The sequence below is a fragment of the Canariomyces notabilis genome (assembly GCF_033297395.1).
Source record: "Canariomyces notabilis strain CBS 508.74 unplaced genomic scaffold N656scaffold_23, whole genome shotgun sequence".
In the NCBI taxonomy this organism is placed as follows: Eukaryota; Fungi; Ascomycota; class Sordariomycetes; order Sordariales; family Chaetomiaceae; genus Canariomyces; species Canariomyces notabilis.
The window spans coordinates 475,235-495,633 of NW_027041845.1; the positions used below are offsets into that span (position 1 = coordinate 475,235).

Sequence of the window (20,399 nt, forward strand, 5' to 3'; positions counted from 1 at the left end):
CATCTCCACAACCCGGTTTCACCTTCAACAGGGGAGCCGCACTAACCGCCATGGAGCACTCCCCTCCGTGGTTGCGGATGATGGCAGGGGGCAGCCGAAAGAAAAAATAGCCCACCAATGAAACATTCAGATGGAGGATGGAGTAGACTACCTATCCATGCTTGCAGGAAAAGCACTAGATATGAAAGTTCTGGACGAGAACACCAAGGTAGGAGTGAGTTGTCATGCCAACCTAAGGCCTTTCCGGGATCTTTTATCGTTTGAAGATCACAAACAACTTGGAACTTCTAGAAGGAACTTATGAACTGATCCTCGATGCCTGATTTGTGCTTCCAGGTTGTCTGGTTCGTTCATGTGGACAGCATTCATGGATAGCTGGATACCCTCCATCGTTTGGCCGTTCCTTCCTAGTCCCGACATGGATTGAAATCGTCCTAGACGCCGCCAAATCACGTACAGTTTCGATTTGCGCTTTTCCATTGCAAGTGGCTACTACTAAGGTAGCCAAGCCCCTTCCAATCAATCATCGGGCCCCAACAACGAACGCCGAAGCCGTCTCATACTCCCCAAGTGCCTCCTCACTAAACCCAACCGCTGCTGCTTCCACCCCTATACCCTACGCAAGTGCGCCTTCGCGAACCCTCCTATTCCCTCTCCGCCCCGCTTACATCCCCCGTTCCCTCTCCTCTCTCCTCCTGCCCCTTCACAGGGCTCCAGTCCCTTTTCTCTCCCGAGTCCTCTTTGCCCACGGCTCTTGCAAAATCCCTCAGAAACCGCCAATGCAACCTCCTCACCCATCCTTTCCCCTTAAACTCGTTCAGCTTCCCTTCGGGAAACATGTCCACCACCTCCGGCAAATACTCATCGTGCGACGAAGCCACCAAAATATTCTCTTGCGCATCCAGCTCCATCATCTTCTCTTTCGTCTCCCTCAGCGCGTCCAGATCGGCATGGAACGGCCGCTCCAGCTTGGCAGGTTCATAAAACGGTCCACAGGAAGGACGGCCGCGGCCAGTGAGGAGTGATTCGAACATGGCGCCCGGGCAGGAGGACGCATGGTGGGGCTGATCATGCTGATGGGCAGGCTGGAACGGATCGGGACTGATTTGCTCAGGCAAGGGAAGATACTTGCTTGGGCGGATCTCGGCTACGTGGTGGAAGGCATCGCCGCTGAGCAGGATGAATGACGACGACTCCGATTCGGACCCAGCCGCTGACGAGCCCCTACCCCCATTGACGCGGGCGAGGGCGCTCAGGTGTCCGACTGCGTGGCCGGGGCTGTCCAGCAGGTAGAAGGACCCGTCGCCAAAGTAATCGTGGGCGCGGAACCGGCCAATGGTCAGCCCGCTGGAGAAGTCGACCTCAACCAGTTCACGGTTGGCATAGTCTTCTTCCAGGATGGGAGATTGCGGGTTGGCCGGATACCCGGGGAGCATGTTCTCCTTGAAGCCTGGGCCGACGATGAGTTTTGTGTTCGGGCCAAAGGTGTTGGGGTTGCCCGCGTGGTCCCAATGCCAGTGGCTCCAGACGATGGCTTCGACGTTGGCCGTGTCGACGCCGGCTTCGTCGAGTATCTCGCGCACGTCTTTTTCCACGTGCATTGTAAACGACGTCGTCTTTAGCATGGAGAGCAGGAAGGGGCTGAGGTTGGTCCAGTCTTTGCGGATGCCCAGGTCAAACAGCAAGGAGCGGTTGAGGGTGGGGTGCTGGATGAGGAAGGAATAGATGGGAATTCCAAGCCAGTCGTGGCCCTCGACAGGCGAGTCAAAGAACATGCTCGTTGGGATTCCGCGTATGGAAGAGGTTGTGTTGATGATGGAAACGTCGACTGTGTGCGAGGAGGGTGGAATGTTCAACTCAGGTGCTGGGACACCCTTGGTTGAGGCGTCAGGCATTGTGCAAACCTGAGGTGGATGTGATCCTTTCTGCTATGCTTTAGAACAAACCTCAATTGTCACGATTCGTTTGCTAGTAACTGACCTCGCTCGGCCAGCCTGCAAATGTGATGTTCGACGTCATGCGCTGCTAGCCCTTCCCCGTGAGCCGTGGCGGATATAACCACCTAAGTACTAGTATCGTATAGGCACCCATCCTCATTTCCGATGACCCTGTCAATCTTATCATACGTAAGGTGTCAGCGTTGAGGGGTTGGTCTACGGCGCAGCTGCATGTAGGATGAAGCTTGCAGTTCCCGGCGGTTGTTGGGCTTACATGTGTACCTAAGTTGAGGATACGAAGGAACCCGATTGCGGAGAATCGACCGGAAATCAAGTTATATACTATCTCCCGGGTTCCCCGTGCTTGCACCGTAGTTTGGGTTTCGAGGCACCAACCATATGGTAACATCAAGCGGCGGCCGCCTTCATACATGCATCTATGATCTATGGCATTCGTATTTGTTCCAACCAGGCACGCTAACCACACCTGCTAACAGCTCCATTTGCGCGTGTAAGCAGACTCCCATTCAAACTCACCGCCTCAACGTCCACAGTCTACTGTATTGATTCCTCGGTTTCCATGGACCTTCACCCCTCACCTAATCCTTTCGAAACTTCCCGTGCAACCTTCCAACACTCTCAACCGTCAGCGCATCCCTGTGCCTCCTGGTGGCGAGTATCTCCTCCCTCCACAGCCAGCCCAGGCCCAACGTCGCCCCAGGACCCAAAGCCAGCAAGCTCAGCACGCCCAGCCCCATCATCCGCAACCACCCCTCCTTCAGCATGCCCGCTGCTGTCAGATCCCAATACAAGTACCCCAACCAGACAAGGTGCGACCCAAATCCAAACACCTCATCCCACCTCAAAAACTCGCCCGTGAATTCCACCAATGAGGTTCTACTCCTCGGCAAGCCCCCAGGCAAAAAGACCTCGCGGATTCCCTGGAACAGCCCGTGGCCCTGACCCGCGGGGAGCCAGGCGGCCCAGAGCCACACGGCGGAAGCGAGCACGCTCGCAGAGCCCACGTACCAGCGCATGGTGGGCCGGTCGCGGTGGACGCCGTGGACCCTGTCGGTTTTCTCCGTGTCGGGCCAGAGGCGGGAGACGGCGTACAGCGTGAGGGACAGCCACACCGGGTAGAGCTGCCAGATAAAGAGTAGGAGCTGCCGCGCGGCCAGGTCAGGCCAGACCATGGTGATGTAGAGTGGCACCAGGTACGCCAGCAGCACGGCCGGCAGCGCGGCTCGCGACCAGCGCACGTTGGTCAGTCGCTGATCGAGCGAGGCGAAGGACTCTATTGGGGAGAGAGTGTAATCTGGATTTTGGGGGCGGTTTGGTTAGCTGGGTCATTTTCGTCTGGCTGTGGGTAAGTAAGTGGGAGTTGCTGTGAATGGGCGGTAAGGAGTTGGATCATGTTGTTGATAGGCTCAGGCTATCTGGGTCCAATAACTCCAATAAGGGGATTCGCATCTGAAGGGTAGTACATAACGAAAAGGACTCGGGACTCAACATACGCAGGAAACAGTAGAGCGGGGCGGCACAGCCTATGCCGATAAATTGACCTAGGAGGGCAAAAAGGTTGGGCCTAGAAAGATGCTGCTGTCAGCAGCTACTAGTAGTAGTAGTCTTGAAGAAACAGCAGCAAAGTTGGGTAAAGACATGACTAACCACTGCAACGGCGTCAGCTTGTTTGCTCGGCGGACGGATTCGAACATCCAGATAGTCAACAGCACGGTGCCGTCGGTAAGAAACGAGATCACCTGGCGTCGAGAAGCCGAGTCATAGCCATAGACGGAGGGGAAGAAGTACGTATTAAGGAGCGAGAAAAGGTCGTCAAAGCCTTTAATACCATAGAAGGACCGGAGAATGGGGACGGAGCCGGTCTCGAGTTGGACCACGCCGCTATCCCGTAGCTCCTCGGCCCACTGGATCGAGGGTCTCGCATCCATGACAAAAAAAGCCGCGAATGCAAGTCCGAGGAGCGGTAGTGCAAGCAACATGCGCTTGAGCCTGCTCTCCTGCAGGCCCTCGCCCTGAGACGGGTTGAAAGGGCGCGTACCGGTCAGAGAACGCATTGGGAGCGGCAGGTAATCGAGCTTCGTGGCGCCAATCATGGAACCGGCCAAGCGCTCAGTCAGGAACTCGGCGAAGCGTGGCATCACTTGATAGACGATGAACCGGTCCTTCAGGCTTTCTATGTTGTGAGCGCGTGCTAGGGCCCAAGAGGCATCCACGACACCGGCGGCACGGACTTCGCGCGTCTTCTGGTACTCGGCCAACATGAGCTCGACCTCTTGCTGTGTTGGCCGACGGCCTTCCCGTCCACAAGAGTCGGAAAGGCGCTTGATTCCGTTGGCAAGGGCTGCGGCGCTTTCAATGGCAGCGTTGCCGCCGATGCCTAGATTAGGAGTCGCCTTGTGGATACTGTCACCGGCACAAGCAATGCGGCCCCAGTGCCACAGCTTGAACTTGGCCTCCTCAATGGCAACAAGCCGGTACGTGATGGCGTGCTTGCACAGGTCGGCCACCGTGAGCCTGTTCGGACCGGGCCGGATGACAATGTCCCCGTTGCGAGCAATGAAGGCTTCCGTCTCTTCTTGGGTGTACCGTGGGATGCTACCGAGCCGGTACGTTGTCGACAGGCGCTCTTGGGCAAAGAAGTATATTTTATTGCCCTCGGCAGCGATCGTGAGAGCGCAGCGACCGGGATTGTACGACGTGTCCAAGTCCCCGGGCTTGAGCCCAGTATTGCCTTTCAGGTAGGCGATGCCGAACAGGCAATTGTACTCGGAAATGAGGCCTGGAAGCAGTGAGCTGGTGTCAACTACCTAGTAGTATTTTGCCGGGTCGTTTGGCTTACAGTTCCTGTCTCTCTTGACAAGCTCCGGGTGGTAGGGCTCGGCAAATTCCCACATTTTAGTGCGCGTTTTGCTGAAGACGCCGTCGGTGCCAATCAAGATATCGCCACGGAAGGAGGAGCCATCTTCGCAGACAGCCGTGACGCCGTCGGCTTCGTGCTCGATATCTGCTAGGCCTTTGTTGACGAGGACCTTGCTGCGGTCTTTGAGGTTTTCGTACAGAGCTCGCAAGAGCTTCTGCCGCTCTCCCCAAGCAGTGTCATAGCCGGTCCTGCAGGGATCGGCTGTCAGATATGTTTTGGCCAGAATAATCCAACGCGTCCAAAGGGGGCAAGATTCTTATTCACCTTTTCCGAGACATAGCGCTGCTTTCGTCTGGCTCAGCGATGAGCCTGCCTGTGCTGTCACGCGAATGCACGATAGAGATGGGCTCCTGTAGCACTGTGAGAAAACGTGTACTGAATCCACCGAAGATCGATACCAAGGACGCACCGATTCCTCCTCGACCGTTTTCCATACCCCGAGCTGATCGAGAATCTAAATGTGTGATATGACACGAGTCAAATACTGCCCAGAACCTTGAGGCCGAGTCCGACAGCAACTTACGCGGGCCGAGTTGGGAAAGATGCCGATCGAGGCACCGAGTTGGATTGCAACTTCACCACGGCGTTCCAGCAAAACATAATCGACATTGGCTTGCTTGAGGGTGGTGATGGAAGGCTTGTGTTAGCATGACTTGGAGCAGAGAAGTTGATGTTCAAAACTTTACTGAACATCTCACACCTCGAGCGCGTTGGCAAGTGTGAGGCCAGCGACTCCACCGCCCACAACGATCACACGAAGTCCATCTGCGTCCTGCATTTTGCTCGTTTCCCCCATTTTTTGCACGCTTTCGACAGCCGACTATATTTCCACTCGTGTTGTTGACTGAGGAGAAGAAGAGCGAGTGAGACCGGTGTAGAGTTTCGAGGTGTTTCGGAGTTCAGCTGAGCAGTTTGATATGCGGCCTCTAGATACTTATATGCGGCTTCCATCAATGTAAAGTGCTGTTCCGACCACTTTCCCAAATTGCCAGGGTAGGTACCTAAGGTATGGTAGAATTCCGAGTCCGAGGTGGTATCCGTAAGCTGAATGGGTATAGTACATACAATACATACCAGTACGCTAGGTACAGTACAGTATGTTCGCAATTATGTATGTACCTAATGTAAAGTACAAAACAATATAAATACAAATATGCTCCTAAAGTCTACTATGTCCGGGTAGCTACAGCCTTTCCGTCGAGGGATCGGAATTCGGGAGTCTGAGAGACGTCCTGATGAGCCACGTTACAGTCTTAGAGATAGCTGAAGGCGCCGGTATCGCAAGACGCATGGATACACACATCCTTACAGTACGATACCATATACATTATACCTGCAGAGTAAGTGCCCCTGTCAGTACTTCGCTGCACCAAGGTGGTCAGCAAGATACTGTTCAGCCGAGGAAGATGCGATCAAGAGCTTACCAATGCGCTATTTCAGCAACACTGACGAACCTACTGATGACACATTCGTTATGGCAACGGCAGCCAGGGCTCATCCTATCCCGGGGCAAGGCAAGCGGATGAATCCGACGAATCCGTACGGATTATTACTACATCGCACACCATATTTGGTTAAACGAGGTAACCAATCTCAAGATCTCTTCCCATAACCTGAATAAAACTTAAACTGCTACGGATATATGCCTAGCCAACAGCTCCTCAACGTCTACGGAACCGCCGGGGTGCCGAGAGTGCATCCGCCGGCCATTCATTTATGGTCACCGGTAATGTAAAAGAGGATCGATCGGCGTTCGGCAGCTTAGGTAATCATTCCCAAAGGTAGTTTCCTACCTGCCCGGGGTCTAGGGAGAGGTTCCATTTCTTCGATGTACCATGCTCAGTGCGGACATTGATCGGCGTCAGTGTTTGATCAGGCCCCACTTTAGCCACGATTTCAAGCCACTACAAGCCTCGGCTATGGCTTCTTATTGGCCAGTCTATGGCAATTTGTGGTTCCTGTGGCGGTGTGATCAAACACTGACCATGATCGAGCTCCGCACTGAGCAGGGTATCACTAGGTACTGTATGTATTCGTACAGACACGTAGATCGTGGAGGGCCGCCGTACCATAAATCAAGTGGCTATCGCGCATCCTCGCGGTCCGCGGACACCCAATGTCCGTAAAGAACTGCTTTACAGCACAAGCAACACCAACAAGACACAATTTCCCCTCACGGTCGCTTTTCAAAATTCCGGCGCATCCGAGTGACATAACGAGTGCGAGCAAAGCAGGTTCGAACCTGCAATCATCGAGCAGCAATCCGTAGGCTCCCGAGTACACCTCCCCGTGTCGTTCCGACCTGCCTCCCTCCCGACTGCAGGGCAGGACCATGATCGTTTCACGCTGCTCATATACTGCCTCTCGCATCCCATGAGGTCCATTCCTAGTCCCGTTCTTGCAACCACGGGCGCGGCGTCGGGATTTGGGGCACTTGTACGGACGAAGGCAGCCTAGGAGTCGGAGTCCGCGATATGCCGACCAGAGTAGCTGGGTTGAAAGGCACGGTTTGGCCGCGCTATGGGCGCTGACCGGGAGGTAACATTTGAAGTGCGCGTGGATCAAGAACGGCGAGGCGCAGGTACCCGGTGGTAAAGAAATTAGAAGACTTAGGGAGTGTGTGATGGTTGCTGAAGCTTGTCAGCAGCTGGTTCCCTACAAACTGCCCTGACTGTCAAATCCGGGGGTTGTTGCCAAAGAAGCGCGAAGAAAGCGGGAATCTGTTGGTGCAGAGCGTTGGCAAGTTTTGTCTCATGTTCTCTTCCAGTCAACATAGGTTGTCTTTCCCTTTGTGTCAATTCCGCGGCAAGCATCTTCACCGCTAATTCTTGACCATCTAGTAGAGCTCTCATTCCCGGCCCTGCGTGTCGCTTCAGCGATAAGAGCTCTCGGTTGGGCCCCCGCTACGAACAATCGAGGTTGTTGTGAGACAGTATCGTCACTCAGCTTCTCAGATACATTCCCACGACCGCGCTGTGCAAGTCGTGTCTAATCCAGCAATACTAGTAATATTGGCACATCTGAAAGGCCCGATAGTGGTGTTGAATACCGTACCTTAGGTACTGTATCATTGCTCGTTTCTGGAAATTCTGGTTTCGAGACAACACTGATCCAGCCGGGCAGAGAGTCTTGGGTGTGCTGGGCTACGACTCGGAAAGCTGCAAGGACTGAAAGGGTCGCGTTTGTTGAGCTGCCTGCTACAGGTACAGTGCTTTTGAGATAACATCATGATTTCGCACACGAATGCGCCTGAGGCTGCACGTCAGGATTTTAGAAGCGGGAGCAGATTGGAGCACGGGGTGTACATGATAGTGCCGGGGCGGTTGTAAGGACGGAAGGTAAGCAATGGGATTGGAACCCGTTGTAGGTTGCCTCCCTCTAGCAAGTAGCAACTCCAGGCATTCATGCGGTGTCACCAATCGTGACTGCCTTAAGTTACTGTGGCTGAGCGGGGAGCACTGGGGGCCATGACTTTAGGCCGTCTCTCGAATAGCCTTGGGGGTTGCACATGTTCCGCAATCTGCCAATTGCATACCTATGTTCTTCAATCGCGTCTGCTTCATTGAACTTTGACCGGGCCAAGCAAGCGGAAATGTCGCTCTGTCAGGTTTGCCAGGACATCGACTTCGCGGCTTTCACTGCGCATGCCCAGCGAGCGAGCGTAGGACGCCCTCACCACATTCATATCCCGAGTGAAGGGTTCCCGACGGGGCATGATCTTTTCTATGTTGACGTCAAGCATTGCAAGAGGATGGAGTGCAACAAGGATCCTTCCATTTTCATTCCTCACCACAAGACCGTCGACGCGCTGAAATCAAGCGCAAGAAACTGTCCGCTCTGCGAACTCATCGCAGTCTCCTTTGAGGCCACCTTACACGAGATGCGACTGGCAAATGAAACGGGGTTTGGCTATACGCTGCCGGACTCGGAGTGCGAGTTCTATATTTGCCGCAGGATGCTAGCAGATGGGTTGCAGATTGTTGGTCGAGTGCCACCGGACTCACCGGAGCTGAAGGGTGAATCCAAGATACAGTACCCCGGCACACGCTATGACCTTATCGCTGGCATTGGATTCTGCGTAAGCGATGGTGAGCCGTCAAGAAGCTCCTTTCCTTGAACCGTCGGCGCTGAACAGCTATGACTTCAGATGACATACTCGCCGATTTCATCACAGGCAGAACTGTGCCGCCGTCGCCAGTGTCGTCTCACGTAGTCGAGCGAATGAAAACATGGCTAGCAAGCCTTTCTCCCCAGTCTCGGCCCTTGGGCAAAGCTGATACAAAGCTCCCCTCGAGGTTGCTGGCAATTAGCAGCGATGGCCACGAGGTTGCCCTCCAAGACCCAAGAGAGGGGACCATGGGCAAGTATGTAGCGTTGAGCCATTGCTGGGGATCATCACAACCCCTGACTCTCACGCGGATGACCGCACAACACCTGAGAGCAGGAGTAAAGCGCGATACCCTTTCCCAGACAATTCAGGACGCCATTTGGCTGGTTCACGAGCTTGGTTACCGGTTTCTCTGGGTTGACACCCTTTGTATCTTTCAAGACGACGCACAGGATTGGGCCAAAGAATCAGCGAGGATGACTGAAGTTTATGGAGGCGCGACACTCACCATTGCGGCCGACCGGGCGGCCAGTTGTGACGAAGGGTTTCTCTCTGACCGCCCACTAAGGAAGCTTGTGCCTGTTCCTATCAAGATCGGCGGTCCCGTCGATGCGTTTTCCTGGAAACCGAGCCTCTGAGCAAACGGGGATGGGCTTTGCAGGAACGCTACCTGTCGCCCTGCATGCTTCACTTCGGACGAGAACAAATCTTCTTTGAGACCTACGACAGCTTCGTCCCAGAAGATGTCTGTTCCTCGCAGCCATGCTCCTTTCTGGAACGTCAACGAACGTTTCATATCTGGATGCTTCTGGATCATCATGCATCGGAACAAATGGAATCGAAACTCAAACGTGCCTGGTTCGGCATTGTGGGACACTATTCGCGGCGCAAACTCACGATGCCAAATGACAAGCTGCCTGCCCTAGCGGGTCTGGCGGAGTTATTCGCAAGAGAGTTCACGAAAGCATCTCGGTTACTTAATGATTCGGGAGTGTATTCCAACGCATTTTATCTGGCGGGATTGTGGTCGAGCTCGCTAGCGGATCTGTGTTGGGAATTGGACTGGCATTCTGTTTCAGGAGTAAGGCCAAGCGAATACCGTGCACCGTCCTGGTCCTGGGCATCCATCGACGGGGACATCAACTACTCACATGGCGATCATCTTCTTTTCGATCCAAAACTGGCCATTGCCACGGTACAGGATGGGGGTGTGGATCTTTGCACGGCAGAAGCGCCCTTTGGGAAAGTGAAAGGTGGCTGGATTCGCCTGCGAAGTATGCTTCTACAGCTCACAGAAGACATCCGGCGCCCTAGGGGTTACGACGGTTTGGAATTGTGCGGGTTCGTACTTTGGCAAGAAGGCTTTTCGACCTCGCTCTATCCTCCTAAGTGGGATGCGGAGGCATACCGGAAAGGCCACATACGCGATATCGTGCGTCCAACAAACCAAACGACAGAGCTCTGGGCCATTCCTTTGACTTGGTATACGGCGGACCGTGATCGTGGGCTGATTTCGGGGCCGCTCTTCCTGCTAGTCAAAGCCGCGGAGCATTCGATACCCGCCTTCCGCGGAATCCAAGCGTTCCGGAGGGTTGGGACTATCTATGGGAACCTCAATGTACCCGTCGGTCCCGGAAAGACACAACTCAAGAGAGACATTCTGGAAGAGAAGTGGGCTGTGGCAAAATCTAATGGGGGGTTTGAAGACATATTGCTAATATGAAGCCCTCTGGTAGACGACGACCAGCACACCTGCTTGTGATGTGCTACTGCAAAATATGAGCGTGACAGTTAGATAGAAGGGAGATCTTGATTATGTTAACGTCCTATCTTACCAGGGGCATTGCCGTGTATGATCTTTGCACGTGAGAAGAATGCATCTGGTGCCACTACATGGACGCTCAGCCAGTCTGCCTACCAGGGACCTCGTTGGCTACCAGCTTGACATGAAATGTCGATGCCAAGGTCTAGTGATGCAGTGCATTTCCTTGTCCATGAAGCCCGGATATGTCGAGGTATCCAGTAACGATGGCACTCAGTTTCCTCAACTCTCCATTTTGGGGTCTCCCCAGTCGTCAGGTACTATCCAGATGCGGTAACGTGCGAGAATTTTATCATTAATCCTGTGTTTGAAACGTTTTCCAAAGCGACTTGAAAGAGGCGAAGAAACACGCCGCAGCGAGGAATGATCCAAACTACCTTAGTGTGCGGTGGCTGATTCCCATGTGGTGGTACGGAGGTAAGACTCGGTGCCTTGCAAGCTCAGATCGGGACCCGGAGTATGGATAGAGAGTTTATACAGCCTAAGGTATGGGATATGTAGGATGAATTGTACATACCGTACAGTGTATCGACATGTCCAGATAGAATGCTCAGACATCCCTAGAATGGAGCTGGGGAAATATCAGAACTCAGGTTTCTCTCATCTTCATCTCAGTGGAGTCAGGTGGTGACAAGGCGATGCCAAGCCCAAAATATCTGTAAGAATTGGAGTGGGAACAATGCCATCGCTCCATCAGTGCATTTGTTTGACTTTTACAGTATCTGCTGCCAATCTTGGTTGGTTCCGTACCTACCCCCTACCTAACTTCCATTGATCCGGACTCGAGACGCTAGTATGAACCAGGAATAAGGGACTAACGCCAAGAAATCCGATCTGTCCTTCGTGCAAGCACCAACGTTCGTATGTACTACATGTATACTAGTGAATCCCACTGCCGCTGATCCGGCTATGGTCTTGAAAATTTCAAAGGAGCTGACACCCGTGGGACAGCTGTGGGCAAGGTGCTTGCGTGTCTCCGCGAAAGGCCCGATTCATAAAGGGGTCAGGGCCAGCTTATAGTTGACTCCTTTCCGAACCCTATGTCAGGGACAAATACAACCTAGGTTAATTGTGCAGAGGTATTGCATGTACTGTACAGTACATAAGGTATCAATCGAAACGTTAATAACAGTCAGTTGTTACAGTATAACCCCTTTTCTGTTTCTCCTTTCGATTTCGTCGTACATGCCCCGAGGTACCCCGTGCTTCCCTTTTTTTAGCATCGAGGTGCTAGGGAAGGCCTGGCCGGCAGAGTGGAGCCCGGCATTCGGGACAGCCGGAGCATTAGCCTAATAAAGCATCGACACCTACCTTTTGCTACCTCTTGGCCGATCTCCTAAACTTTCAGATACCGACGGATTACTGTACCTCGCGTTGTGGGACTTGGTGATTCGTCCTGAAAAGGTGCATATTTTTTTCTTGCCCTTGAGGATGCGGAGGTCAAATCAACCTAATTCCAGCTAACCCATATATTTCTTCCACGACGCAAGCATACGTTTCGCATTCTCGACAACGCCGTCTGAACGGTATTTGGCGAAACTTATCTCGCAAGGATATTGCAGCAGCTGCTTGGCCTGGACGATCCCTATCAGGACCATGTGTAGATAACTGAGGCGGCCCACTGCTCCCATCCTTCGCCCAAACACCACACACCAAGCCGCGACGAGAAGAGTGGTCAAAGAAAAGCCATGGGGCAAAAGCAATCGGCAGTGCAGGTAAATGGCGCCACTGTTCAATTCTCGATCTTGAGCCGCCTAGTCCGCGCCTGCTAACCTCCAGCAACCACCATTAGTCGACCTTTTTCTGCCCGTCAACCGGCGAGGAAGTTGAGACCCCTCTCGGCCTTTGCGTTCGCTGCCAGGCGGCGCACGACATTATCTTACAGTCGGTTTTCGTCTGCCCCAATACCGGCTACCGGATAGAGTCAATCTCTCGACGACCAGACAAGGAGTGTCCATCGTGTTTCCAGATACATCAACCATACAGCAAACAAGTATACATATGCCCCGTAACGGGTGCGCAAATACCACATCCGCGAGAGACGGGAGGGAGGTGTCAGAAATGCAATCGGAGCCATGAGGACAACTCGACGCCCATGGGGAGCAGAGAGGCCGTGATGGCAAGGGGGTTAAAGGATTGATCGCGAGCAGCTGATTAATGGACGAGCCGACATGTCAGTATTCAAGGACTATGCGGACGAGAGAAACTCGGCATCCCTACCCCGTTCGAGGGAGCATCGGCCAAGAGACCGAACGGCTGGGCTGCGGTTGGGCTCTGGGTGTTGCTCTGAAAATTTGCACAGGGGCCATGGGAGGGCTAACTTAGGGGCACCTAGTACAGGCGTCGGGATACCACTGTGATGCGCGGCTGCTGGGTTCGAAGGGTCTCTTTTTCTGTTTTATGACGCAGTGGAGTTTGATACCATTCAATGATTTTACAAAGTTGGAGCTGTTGGTCAGTTGTTGATTGCTCTTGCTCTCCCTTTTTCTTCACAAACGGTCGGCTCAACTCCCGTCGGATTCCCATTGCATATGACCTTACCAGGTACCTCAGCTCAGCTGTGTAGGTACTTGGAGGTACATTACCTACACAGTCTTGCTTCCCGAATCATTCCTACCGTGGGTAGGCTTCAGCTGAAAGCTCATGTGGGTTCAATGCTCAGTGCCCACCACGTTGGCGACTGCTTTCCTGGTCTTTATCATCGTCGGCAACACTGCGGTAATCAGAATATGGACGGAACGTTACCCTACTCATCATCTGGAGACTTCTGGAACCAGGCTGGATTGCTCCCTTCCAAAGGTGCGTACCCGAGAGACGACGCTTGGCTCTCACTTTCCCCTCTGCAACCTAAAGAGTACGATCATGGCTAGGAAGAAATATCAATACGGGCCGGTTGAAACGTTGCACCCATTCCCGTACATATAGACTCCGCGCAGAAGCCATCGCCCGATATTTCGCTGCAACATCCGGCCGGAACTGCCAGCTGAGTGGTTGGTCCGAACTCGTCCGACATGATGATGTGGATGGGCTAAGCGGTCCATTGAGAGTGAGTCTGGGAGCTGGCACCACATGTCCTGAAATAATTCATAGTGTCAGCAGTGATGTAACTCTCATATTAGCCTGTAAGTGCACATACTCCAAGAGGGCTGGCAGCAGGATACTATGGTATGGTACCGTCGCTTGTCGTGCTGCTCAGGCTGATTAGCCTCAAATGCTGATGGCGTAGTAGTCCTTTGCGCGAGGTTCCATTACTTCTGAGATGCTCCAGTCGGCAGCGAGAACCGGGTTACAGCTCCGGCTCGGATATTGCCCGACATAAAGGCCACGATACCGCCTTCCTATACACTCAGTTATAGGCGTCGATCACAAACGTCGATCCCGTCCCCGTGTCTTCCCCGGATACGTCACAGGCTCACCCACGACACCCTACTAGGCACGCATCCCTGTACCACGGGAGCTCGAGACCATGACCCTCTCAGCACTGGCAAGGAGTGTCCTCCTTTGTGTTCTTGGCTTCTCATGCTATGTAGCGGCGGTTTGCACTCGCAGCGTTACGGCCAAGCAGGGAGATACGTGTGCTTCGCTGGCCTCCGCAGCCGGCATCACTGTCACTCAGTTTCTTAGGTCTAATCCATCTGTTGTGAGCTGCTCCCAGCTTGTCACGGGTGGCATCTACTGCGTGCAAGGCGTAGCGGACAGCGTTTCAACTTCCACAGGCTCAGCACCCCCAGCCTCTTCGAGTTCAGCCTCACTTATGGTTAGCCCGGACGGGACATGCGGAGCGGGAGTAACCTGTTCCGGCTCGAGATATGGGAGGTGTTGCTCCAGGCACGGCTTCTGCGGCGATAGCGAAGACTACTGCGGCGATGGCTGCCAACCGGGCTTTGGGTCTTGTGGCTCGGGGTCTGGACCTGGCACAACTTCTCCAGGCGCGGCGGTTACTGTCACGGTCACGGCTGAGATTACTCGGACTGCGTATATATTTGAGACGGCCACCGTGACTAGCACCGTCGCCCTCACCAACACAGCAACTGCCGTCACCACGAGGACTTTCAGCGCAACCACCACCATTACCAACACGGCACCAGCCACAGCGACCACGACAGTTCGGACTACTGCCGCTGTGACAGCCACCACGACGGTCCGGGCTACTGCCATCGTGACGAGTACGGTGGTCCGGACCTTGACAGCCACGGCACCAGCCACCAGCATTCTCACACTAACCACCATCTCGACCGTGACCGAAGTCGAAACATCAACCAGGGTCAGCGTGAGAACCTCGACTACGACCCAGACAGTAAGGGCGACGTCCATCTCTGTCGACACCATTACCACCATCACAACCTTAACTCGCACCGTCACGTCTGCGACCTGCGGACCAGCCACCCGGACGCTGACACAGACGACAACCGTTACCGCAACCGCCACGCAGACGCAGGGCGGGAAGCCGTCTCCGACTCTGCCAGGGACGCCTAGCAACTGTGAGTCGGCTATTTCCTAGCAGAATATGCTCATTGGCATAGGCATTATCAAACCTGAATGACCCTGATCAGGGGTAGCTTCGGGATTGTACCTGAGATTAGTATTACCCCTGAGATGGTAAAGCAGCTGACAGTTTGCTTCGTTGCTTCTCTCTTTTCTAGGCAAATCCTACGATAGTATCAGATCGGATGACAGCTGCCGCAGCATCGCCCAACGGAATGATCTTACGTTACTGGAATTGTGAGTACCGAGTACATCCTTGGTCCTGCAGTTGTTGCCTCCACTCAGTCTTTGCCCTGAGCTTCGCTGACTTTCAACGTGAAACAGCTATGACTTGAACCCGGCGGTAAGAGCAAACTCCATGAGTATCTGTGTTCCCCTCCTGAGTCGATGAAGATGCTAAGAAACGGTCCTGACAGATCAACTGTGACGCACTGCGGGAGGGGTACTATGTGTGCGTGAGAGTTTGAGGCGGACTGAGGGTAATCATGGTACCTATGGTCAGGGCAGAATCACAGTCACGCGGAATTGTATCGCAGTGGTAAGACATTGTGCCTGGAGGCTGGGCCAGTATTGATCCCGGAGGCCTCGATAGCAGAGAGGACCCAGAGAAGTTTGCCTAGGTACCTAAGCAGCGTGGGTAGCAGCGAGTATGTGTTGAGGTAGTTGAAATTGACAAGAGTAATTTATATTTGTATCTTCACAAACCATCCCATTGCACGATTGGGTATTGTACTAAGCCAAGGTATGCACTTGTATGTCCATGTACCTACGGTATCTCCTCTTTCTCCTGTCCTTTATAAAGTTAGTACTTCAAGTTCTAAATCTCGGGAACCAGAGAGGTACATACCTACACAATCTCGTGGAAAAATTTGAGGTTGAACTGCCCGGTTACTCACTATGGGCATCATACTACTAATAGTGATAGTACTACTAGTAGTACATCAGAGTCTCAGACTTGCTCAACTTACACTCTTCCCGAATCCCGAGGCAAGTTCTTTGGCAGGTATGAGGTGCTTAACAGTACAGTACAGGACGACTTCAACAACCACAGTTCCCCGATAACAAGATAGACGGAAGCTAATAGCTACCAAACAATAAACGGTGCTTTACTCAGATGTAGACTCACTGCTAATTGGAATTGGATGACCTCCTTAGTACTGCTACGTATAAGTGCACAGTTACCGCCCAGTACCGACACTGTGCTGTATTCTTCAAGTTCAATGAGTTGTGCCCACTTTCCCCAAATTCCACGTCGAAGCTTCAGAATCTCCTGAACACACCAAACCAAATCGCAGCTCGGCCGCCTTTCGTTCCGCTCAAGCCATTGAGCGCTGGCTTTGACCAGCCCTCGTCAGCAAGATGGCGGGCCCTTACCTAGGGGCACGACACGCTCTTTCAGCCATCCTTCGACCCATTTCACGCCAGCATTGCCGTCAACAGCCCAGACTGAGCAACCAACCCCAGCGTCGCCTCGCATCCACAACCTCCCCAACAACCCCCGTCCTCTCCCGCGCACGAACCATTCTCATAAGCAGCACACTCGCCACCTCGCTCTTTGCAGCCTACTACTACGCGACCGACACGCGCGCCTCGCTGCTACACCGCTGGCTGATCCCCCCGCTGCTGCGGCTGATCTTCCCCGACGCCGAAGACGCCCACCACGCCGGCACCGCCGCGCTCAAGGCGCTGTACTCCCTCGGCCTGCACCCCCGCGAGCGGCCCGCCTCCCCCGCAAAAGAGCAATCGCAACCCCCGCTCTCCGTCACCGTCTTTGGCACGACGCTCGCAAACCCCATCGGCATCTCGGCGGGGCTAGACAAAGACGCCGAGATCCCCGACGCGCTCTTCGCGCTGGGCGCGGGCGTGGTCGAGGTGGGCGGGTGCACCCCGCTGCCGCAGGAGGGGAATCCGCGCCCGCGCGTGTTCCGCGTCCCCGCCGTCGACGGAATGGTCAACCGCTACGGGCTCAACTCGCGCGGGGCCGACGCCATGGCCGCGCGCCTGCGCGAGCGGCTGCGCAGGTTTGCACTCAGCTTGGGATTGACGGAACGCGAGATGCTCGATGGCGCGGTTGAGGGTGCCGGTGTTCCGACGGGGAGTCTGACGCCCGGCCGTCTGCTGCTCGTGCAGATTGCTAAAAATAAGAAGACGGATGAGCGGGATGTCAATGCGGTGATTAGGGACTATGTGCATTGCGTGACGCGGTTGGCGCCGTATGCTGATGTGTTGGTGGTCAATGTCAGTAGTCCAAACACTCCTGGTCTCAGGGACCTGCAGGCGGCGGAGCCGCTGGCGAGGTTGCTCAGTGCCGTGGTAAACGAGGCCAAGCGGACGGATAGGAAAACCAAGCCGAGGGTCATGGTCAAGGTTTCGCCAGACGAGGATGATGATACCCAGATGGAGGGCGTCGTGCAGGCCGTGTGGATGAGCGGAGTGGATGGGGTCATTGTGGGCAACACGACCAAACGGCGCACTGGGCTCGTCCCGCAGGGGGTGAAGCTGAATAGCAGGGAGCAGAAGGCACTGATTGAGGAAGGGGGCTTCTCGGGGCCGGCCATGTTTGACCGGACACTGGACCTCGTGGGAAGGTATCGCAAGATGCTCGATAGTTACTCGCTCAAGTCTGCTGAGGCGGATAACGTGCTTGCTCCGCAAAAGGTCATCTTTGCGACGGGAGGCATCACAACTGGCGAGCAGGCCCTGAAGGTCCTGAACGCTGGCGCGAGTGTGGCCATGGTTTACACAGGACTGGTCTATGGTGGCTCCGGCACCATTACGAGGATAAAGAACGAGATGAGGGAGAAACTTGCGATAAAAGCGGCGTGATGCCTACAGAAAGGACATTATGAACTGCCCGAGGTAGGCGGCCTTGGCTAATCGGCTATGACTTGCGCCACCAGACGGAAGGGTAGAACAGCGCGAAGAGCCGTTACCGGAGATAGGCGGAAGGTCGGTACTGGCCAGTCCACGACGCATTGTTTAAGCCAGCATCGAAGTTTTGCATCCCCCTTGCAAGGAAATAAGAGGCAATTGCATGCAAATTGGATCCCTAAGTTGAGCCTAACATTCCAAAGCCGCTTATAACTACAACAAGGTACCTCGCAAGACGCCCGTTTGACCAGTGCCCATCCTTCCAACTATGCTCTTCTGATATGCACCTCCAATCCGGACTGCACCACGAAGAAGGACGCGTTCGCCTTGAGCGGCCGGCCCGGGTGTGCCAGCTCAAACCGATAGTCGCGCAGTAGCCTCGGCACAACCTTGTTGATTTCAAGCAGGGCCAGGTTCCGGCCGATGCACAGGTGGCTTCCACCTCCGAACTGCGTGGTGCAATGTCAGCTACAACCACAACCAGCCACCAGCAAGCATAAGAAACGCGTGGGAGACCTACCTGGAACATGTACCTCTCCATCCGTTTCGCCCTCTCCTCGTCCTCAAGCCATCGCTCGGGCCTGAAATCGTCCGCGTCCTGTCCGAAGACCTCTTTATCCCGATGCAGCACCCACCCGTTGCAGGCGATGGCAGTGCCGCCGGGGAAGAAATGTCCGTCCAGTTCGGCACCTTCGGGGGGAACAAGACGGGTGATGTTGAGCCCGACAGCCGGACGCACTCGCATGGCCTCCTTCAGGCAAGCCTGGAGGTAGGTCAGATTCTGCGCCTCGTTCCACGTGAGGTTGCCCTGGGCTGGGATGACGCCTGTCTTGACGGCATGTTCAATCTCGCGCAAGATGGACTGGTACACGGGAGTCGAGTCGAGGATGTGCCAGAAAAAGGACTGCATCGTCGATGCGGTCGAGTCAGAGCCGGCGAAGCTGCCATCCACAGTGAGCAAATCCATCCTCGCACTCGGGACAGTATTTCCATCAAGCTTACATCGCACCGTGCGCAACGGCAAACACATCCCCCTCTCGGAACTTCTCGGGATCCTTCAGATGTCCCTGGATCAAACTGGCCATGAGATCCTGCCTGCCATCGCCCGTCCTCAGCAATCCGGCGCTGTCCTTATCAAACGGCTGCCGCCTCGCCATCTCCTCGAGAGCCATCCTTGTGATCAGCGCATTCTTCGTGCTCAACCACGGGATGTACTGCCACAGCGGGTTCCTGCGCAGGAGCAGATCGAGCTCGGGCACCTGGCCGACGATACCGTTGTACATCTGCGACTTGTCGATCGTCTTGATGGCATTGTCCACGTCCCTGCCCTGCTCCAGGAAGCCGAAGCTCCGGCTAAACGCGACTTCGCCCAGCACGTCAAAGGCAAAGTAATGCAGCCAGTCGCCCAAATCAAAAACCCCCTTGTTCCCGTCGATGTGCTCCCCAATTTTCTTCACCAGTAGCTCGATGGAGTCGTTGATGAAGGGACTGAGCTGCTGCATGGCCGTCATGCTGTAGGGGACGTTGGCGACGCGCTTCTTGATGGCGTGCACGTCCTCGCGTGTCTCGGTGAAGATGTCCGGGTTTTCAGGCGGCGGGAACACGCCGTAGAAGGGCGTCTTGAAGAAGCGCTTGCCGGCGCTCAGCAGCGTGCGCGCCGCCTCGGGTGATGAGACGGATACCTCGTTGGGTGCAATCCGTACTATAGGGCCGTACTTCCGATGCAGCGCGATGTGTTCCAGGTGCGTGCGTCCCGAGGCGGTTGACTTGACCTTCCAGAGACGGGAGACTGAGGCCAGAAAGGGGCCAGGGTACTTGCGGAGGGGTGAAGCATAGCGTTTGTAGAGGGCTCTGATGACGATAGTGGCTATCAGGAGAGGGAGCCAATGCTCTGTTGCAAAGGCCACGGCTGTGGCGAGGAGGGAGGCTCTGGTGCCCGAAGAATCGGGCCTAAGAACGCCCATTTCGACGTAAGGGCGGCGTGGTGTTGGCCCTTTGGGCAAGGAGAGGCTCAGGGGGTTGAACCTTGCCTGCCGGCGGTGTTTCTACGCTTATCAGGGGCGAAGCCGAACTGTTGAAGTTCGCCGGTCAACAAGGGACTTTTGTTGGTATTAAAGGTATCGTAGAACGGGACCAACACGCATATGCCATGCGCATGGGGGAGTTAATAAGCAAGCAGCAACCAACGAGCACCCCTTTATTGGAAGCGCCCCGCGTGTCATTAGGCCCGTCGGG

The 20,399-nt window shown here is 54.6% G+C and overlaps 7 protein-coding genes across 7 annotated transcripts; 4 read left to right on the top strand and 3 right to left on the bottom strand.

Annotated features, from left to right (window-relative positions):
* Positions 1-280: 280 nt before the first annotated feature.
* On the bottom strand, positions 281-2,216 carry N656DRAFT_782690 (Metallo-hydrolase/oxidoreductase). The gene has a single exon (XM_064815808.1). The coding sequence runs from the start codon at positions 1,893-1,895 to the stop codon at positions 645-647; it is 1,251 nt and encodes a 416-aa protein (XP_064667399.1). The 5' UTR covers positions 1,896-2,216; the 3' UTR covers positions 281-644.
* A 137-nt stretch (positions 2,217-2,353) lies between these two features.
* Positions 2,354-5,830, bottom strand: N656DRAFT_782692 (FAD/NAD(P)-binding domain-containing protein). Its single transcript, XM_064815809.1, has 8 exons — positions 5,579-5,830; positions 5,402-5,494; positions 5,288-5,332; positions 5,143-5,228; positions 4,798-5,066; positions 3,606-4,737; positions 3,452-3,522; positions 2,354-3,252 (listed from the first exon to the last, which is right to left on the bottom strand). Exons 1-8 carry the CDS (start codon positions 5,672-5,674, stop codon positions 2,537-2,539), a joined length of 2,508 nt encoding a protein of 835 aa, XP_064667400.1. The 5' UTR covers positions 5,675-5,830; the 3' UTR covers positions 2,354-2,536.
* Positions 5,831-8,470: 2,640 nt separating this feature from the next.
* N656DRAFT_800736 (HET-domain-containing protein) lies at positions 8,471-9,624 on the top strand (the record flags this gene model as incomplete). Its single annotated transcript, XM_064818040.1, has 2 exons — positions 8,471-8,966; positions 9,026-9,624. The coding sequence occupies 2 exons, from the start codon at positions 8,471-8,473 to the stop codon at positions 9,622-9,624; spliced, it is 1,095 nt and encodes a 364-aa protein (XP_064667401.1).
* A 2,872-nt stretch (positions 9,625-12,496) lies between these two features.
* On the top strand, positions 12,497-12,948 carry N656DRAFT_791671 (uncharacterized protein; the record flags this gene model as incomplete). Its single annotated transcript, XM_064817001.1, has 2 exons — positions 12,497-12,523; positions 12,601-12,948. The coding sequence occupies 2 exons, from the start codon at positions 12,497-12,499 to the stop codon at positions 12,946-12,948; spliced, it is 375 nt and encodes a 124-aa protein (XP_064667402.1).
* A 1,010-nt stretch (positions 12,949-13,958) lies between these two features.
* N656DRAFT_322910 (carbohydrate-binding module family 18 protein) lies at positions 13,959-15,981 on the top strand. The gene is made up of 4 exons (XM_064809244.1): positions 13,959-13,973; positions 14,038-15,289; positions 15,452-15,530; positions 15,618-15,981. The coding sequence occupies exons 2-4, from the start codon at positions 14,275-14,277 to the stop codon at positions 15,682-15,684; spliced, it is 1,161 nt and encodes a 386-aa protein (XP_064667403.1). The 5' UTR covers positions 13,959-13,973; positions 14,038-14,274; the 3' UTR covers positions 15,685-15,981.
* A 563-nt stretch (positions 15,982-16,544) lies between these two features.
* Positions 16,545-18,119, top strand: N656DRAFT_831393 (FMN-linked oxidoreductase; the record flags this gene model as incomplete). The annotated part of the gene is made up of 1 exon (XM_064818627.1): positions 16,545-18,119. Exon 1 carries the CDS (start codon positions 16,653-16,655, stop codon positions 18,117-18,119), a length of 1,467 nt encoding a protein of 488 aa, XP_064667404.1. The 5' UTR covers positions 16,545-16,652.
* Positions 18,120-18,430: 311 nt separating this feature from the next.
* On the bottom strand, positions 18,431-20,128 carry N656DRAFT_715325 (cytochrome P450; the record flags this gene model as incomplete). Its single annotated transcript, XM_064812039.1, has 3 exons — positions 18,431-18,613; positions 18,685-19,105; positions 19,167-20,128. The coding sequence occupies 3 exons, from the start codon at positions 20,126-20,128 to the stop codon at positions 18,431-18,433; spliced, it is 1,566 nt and encodes a 521-aa protein (XP_064667405.1).
* Between the last annotated feature and the right edge of the window lie 271 nt (positions 20,129-20,399).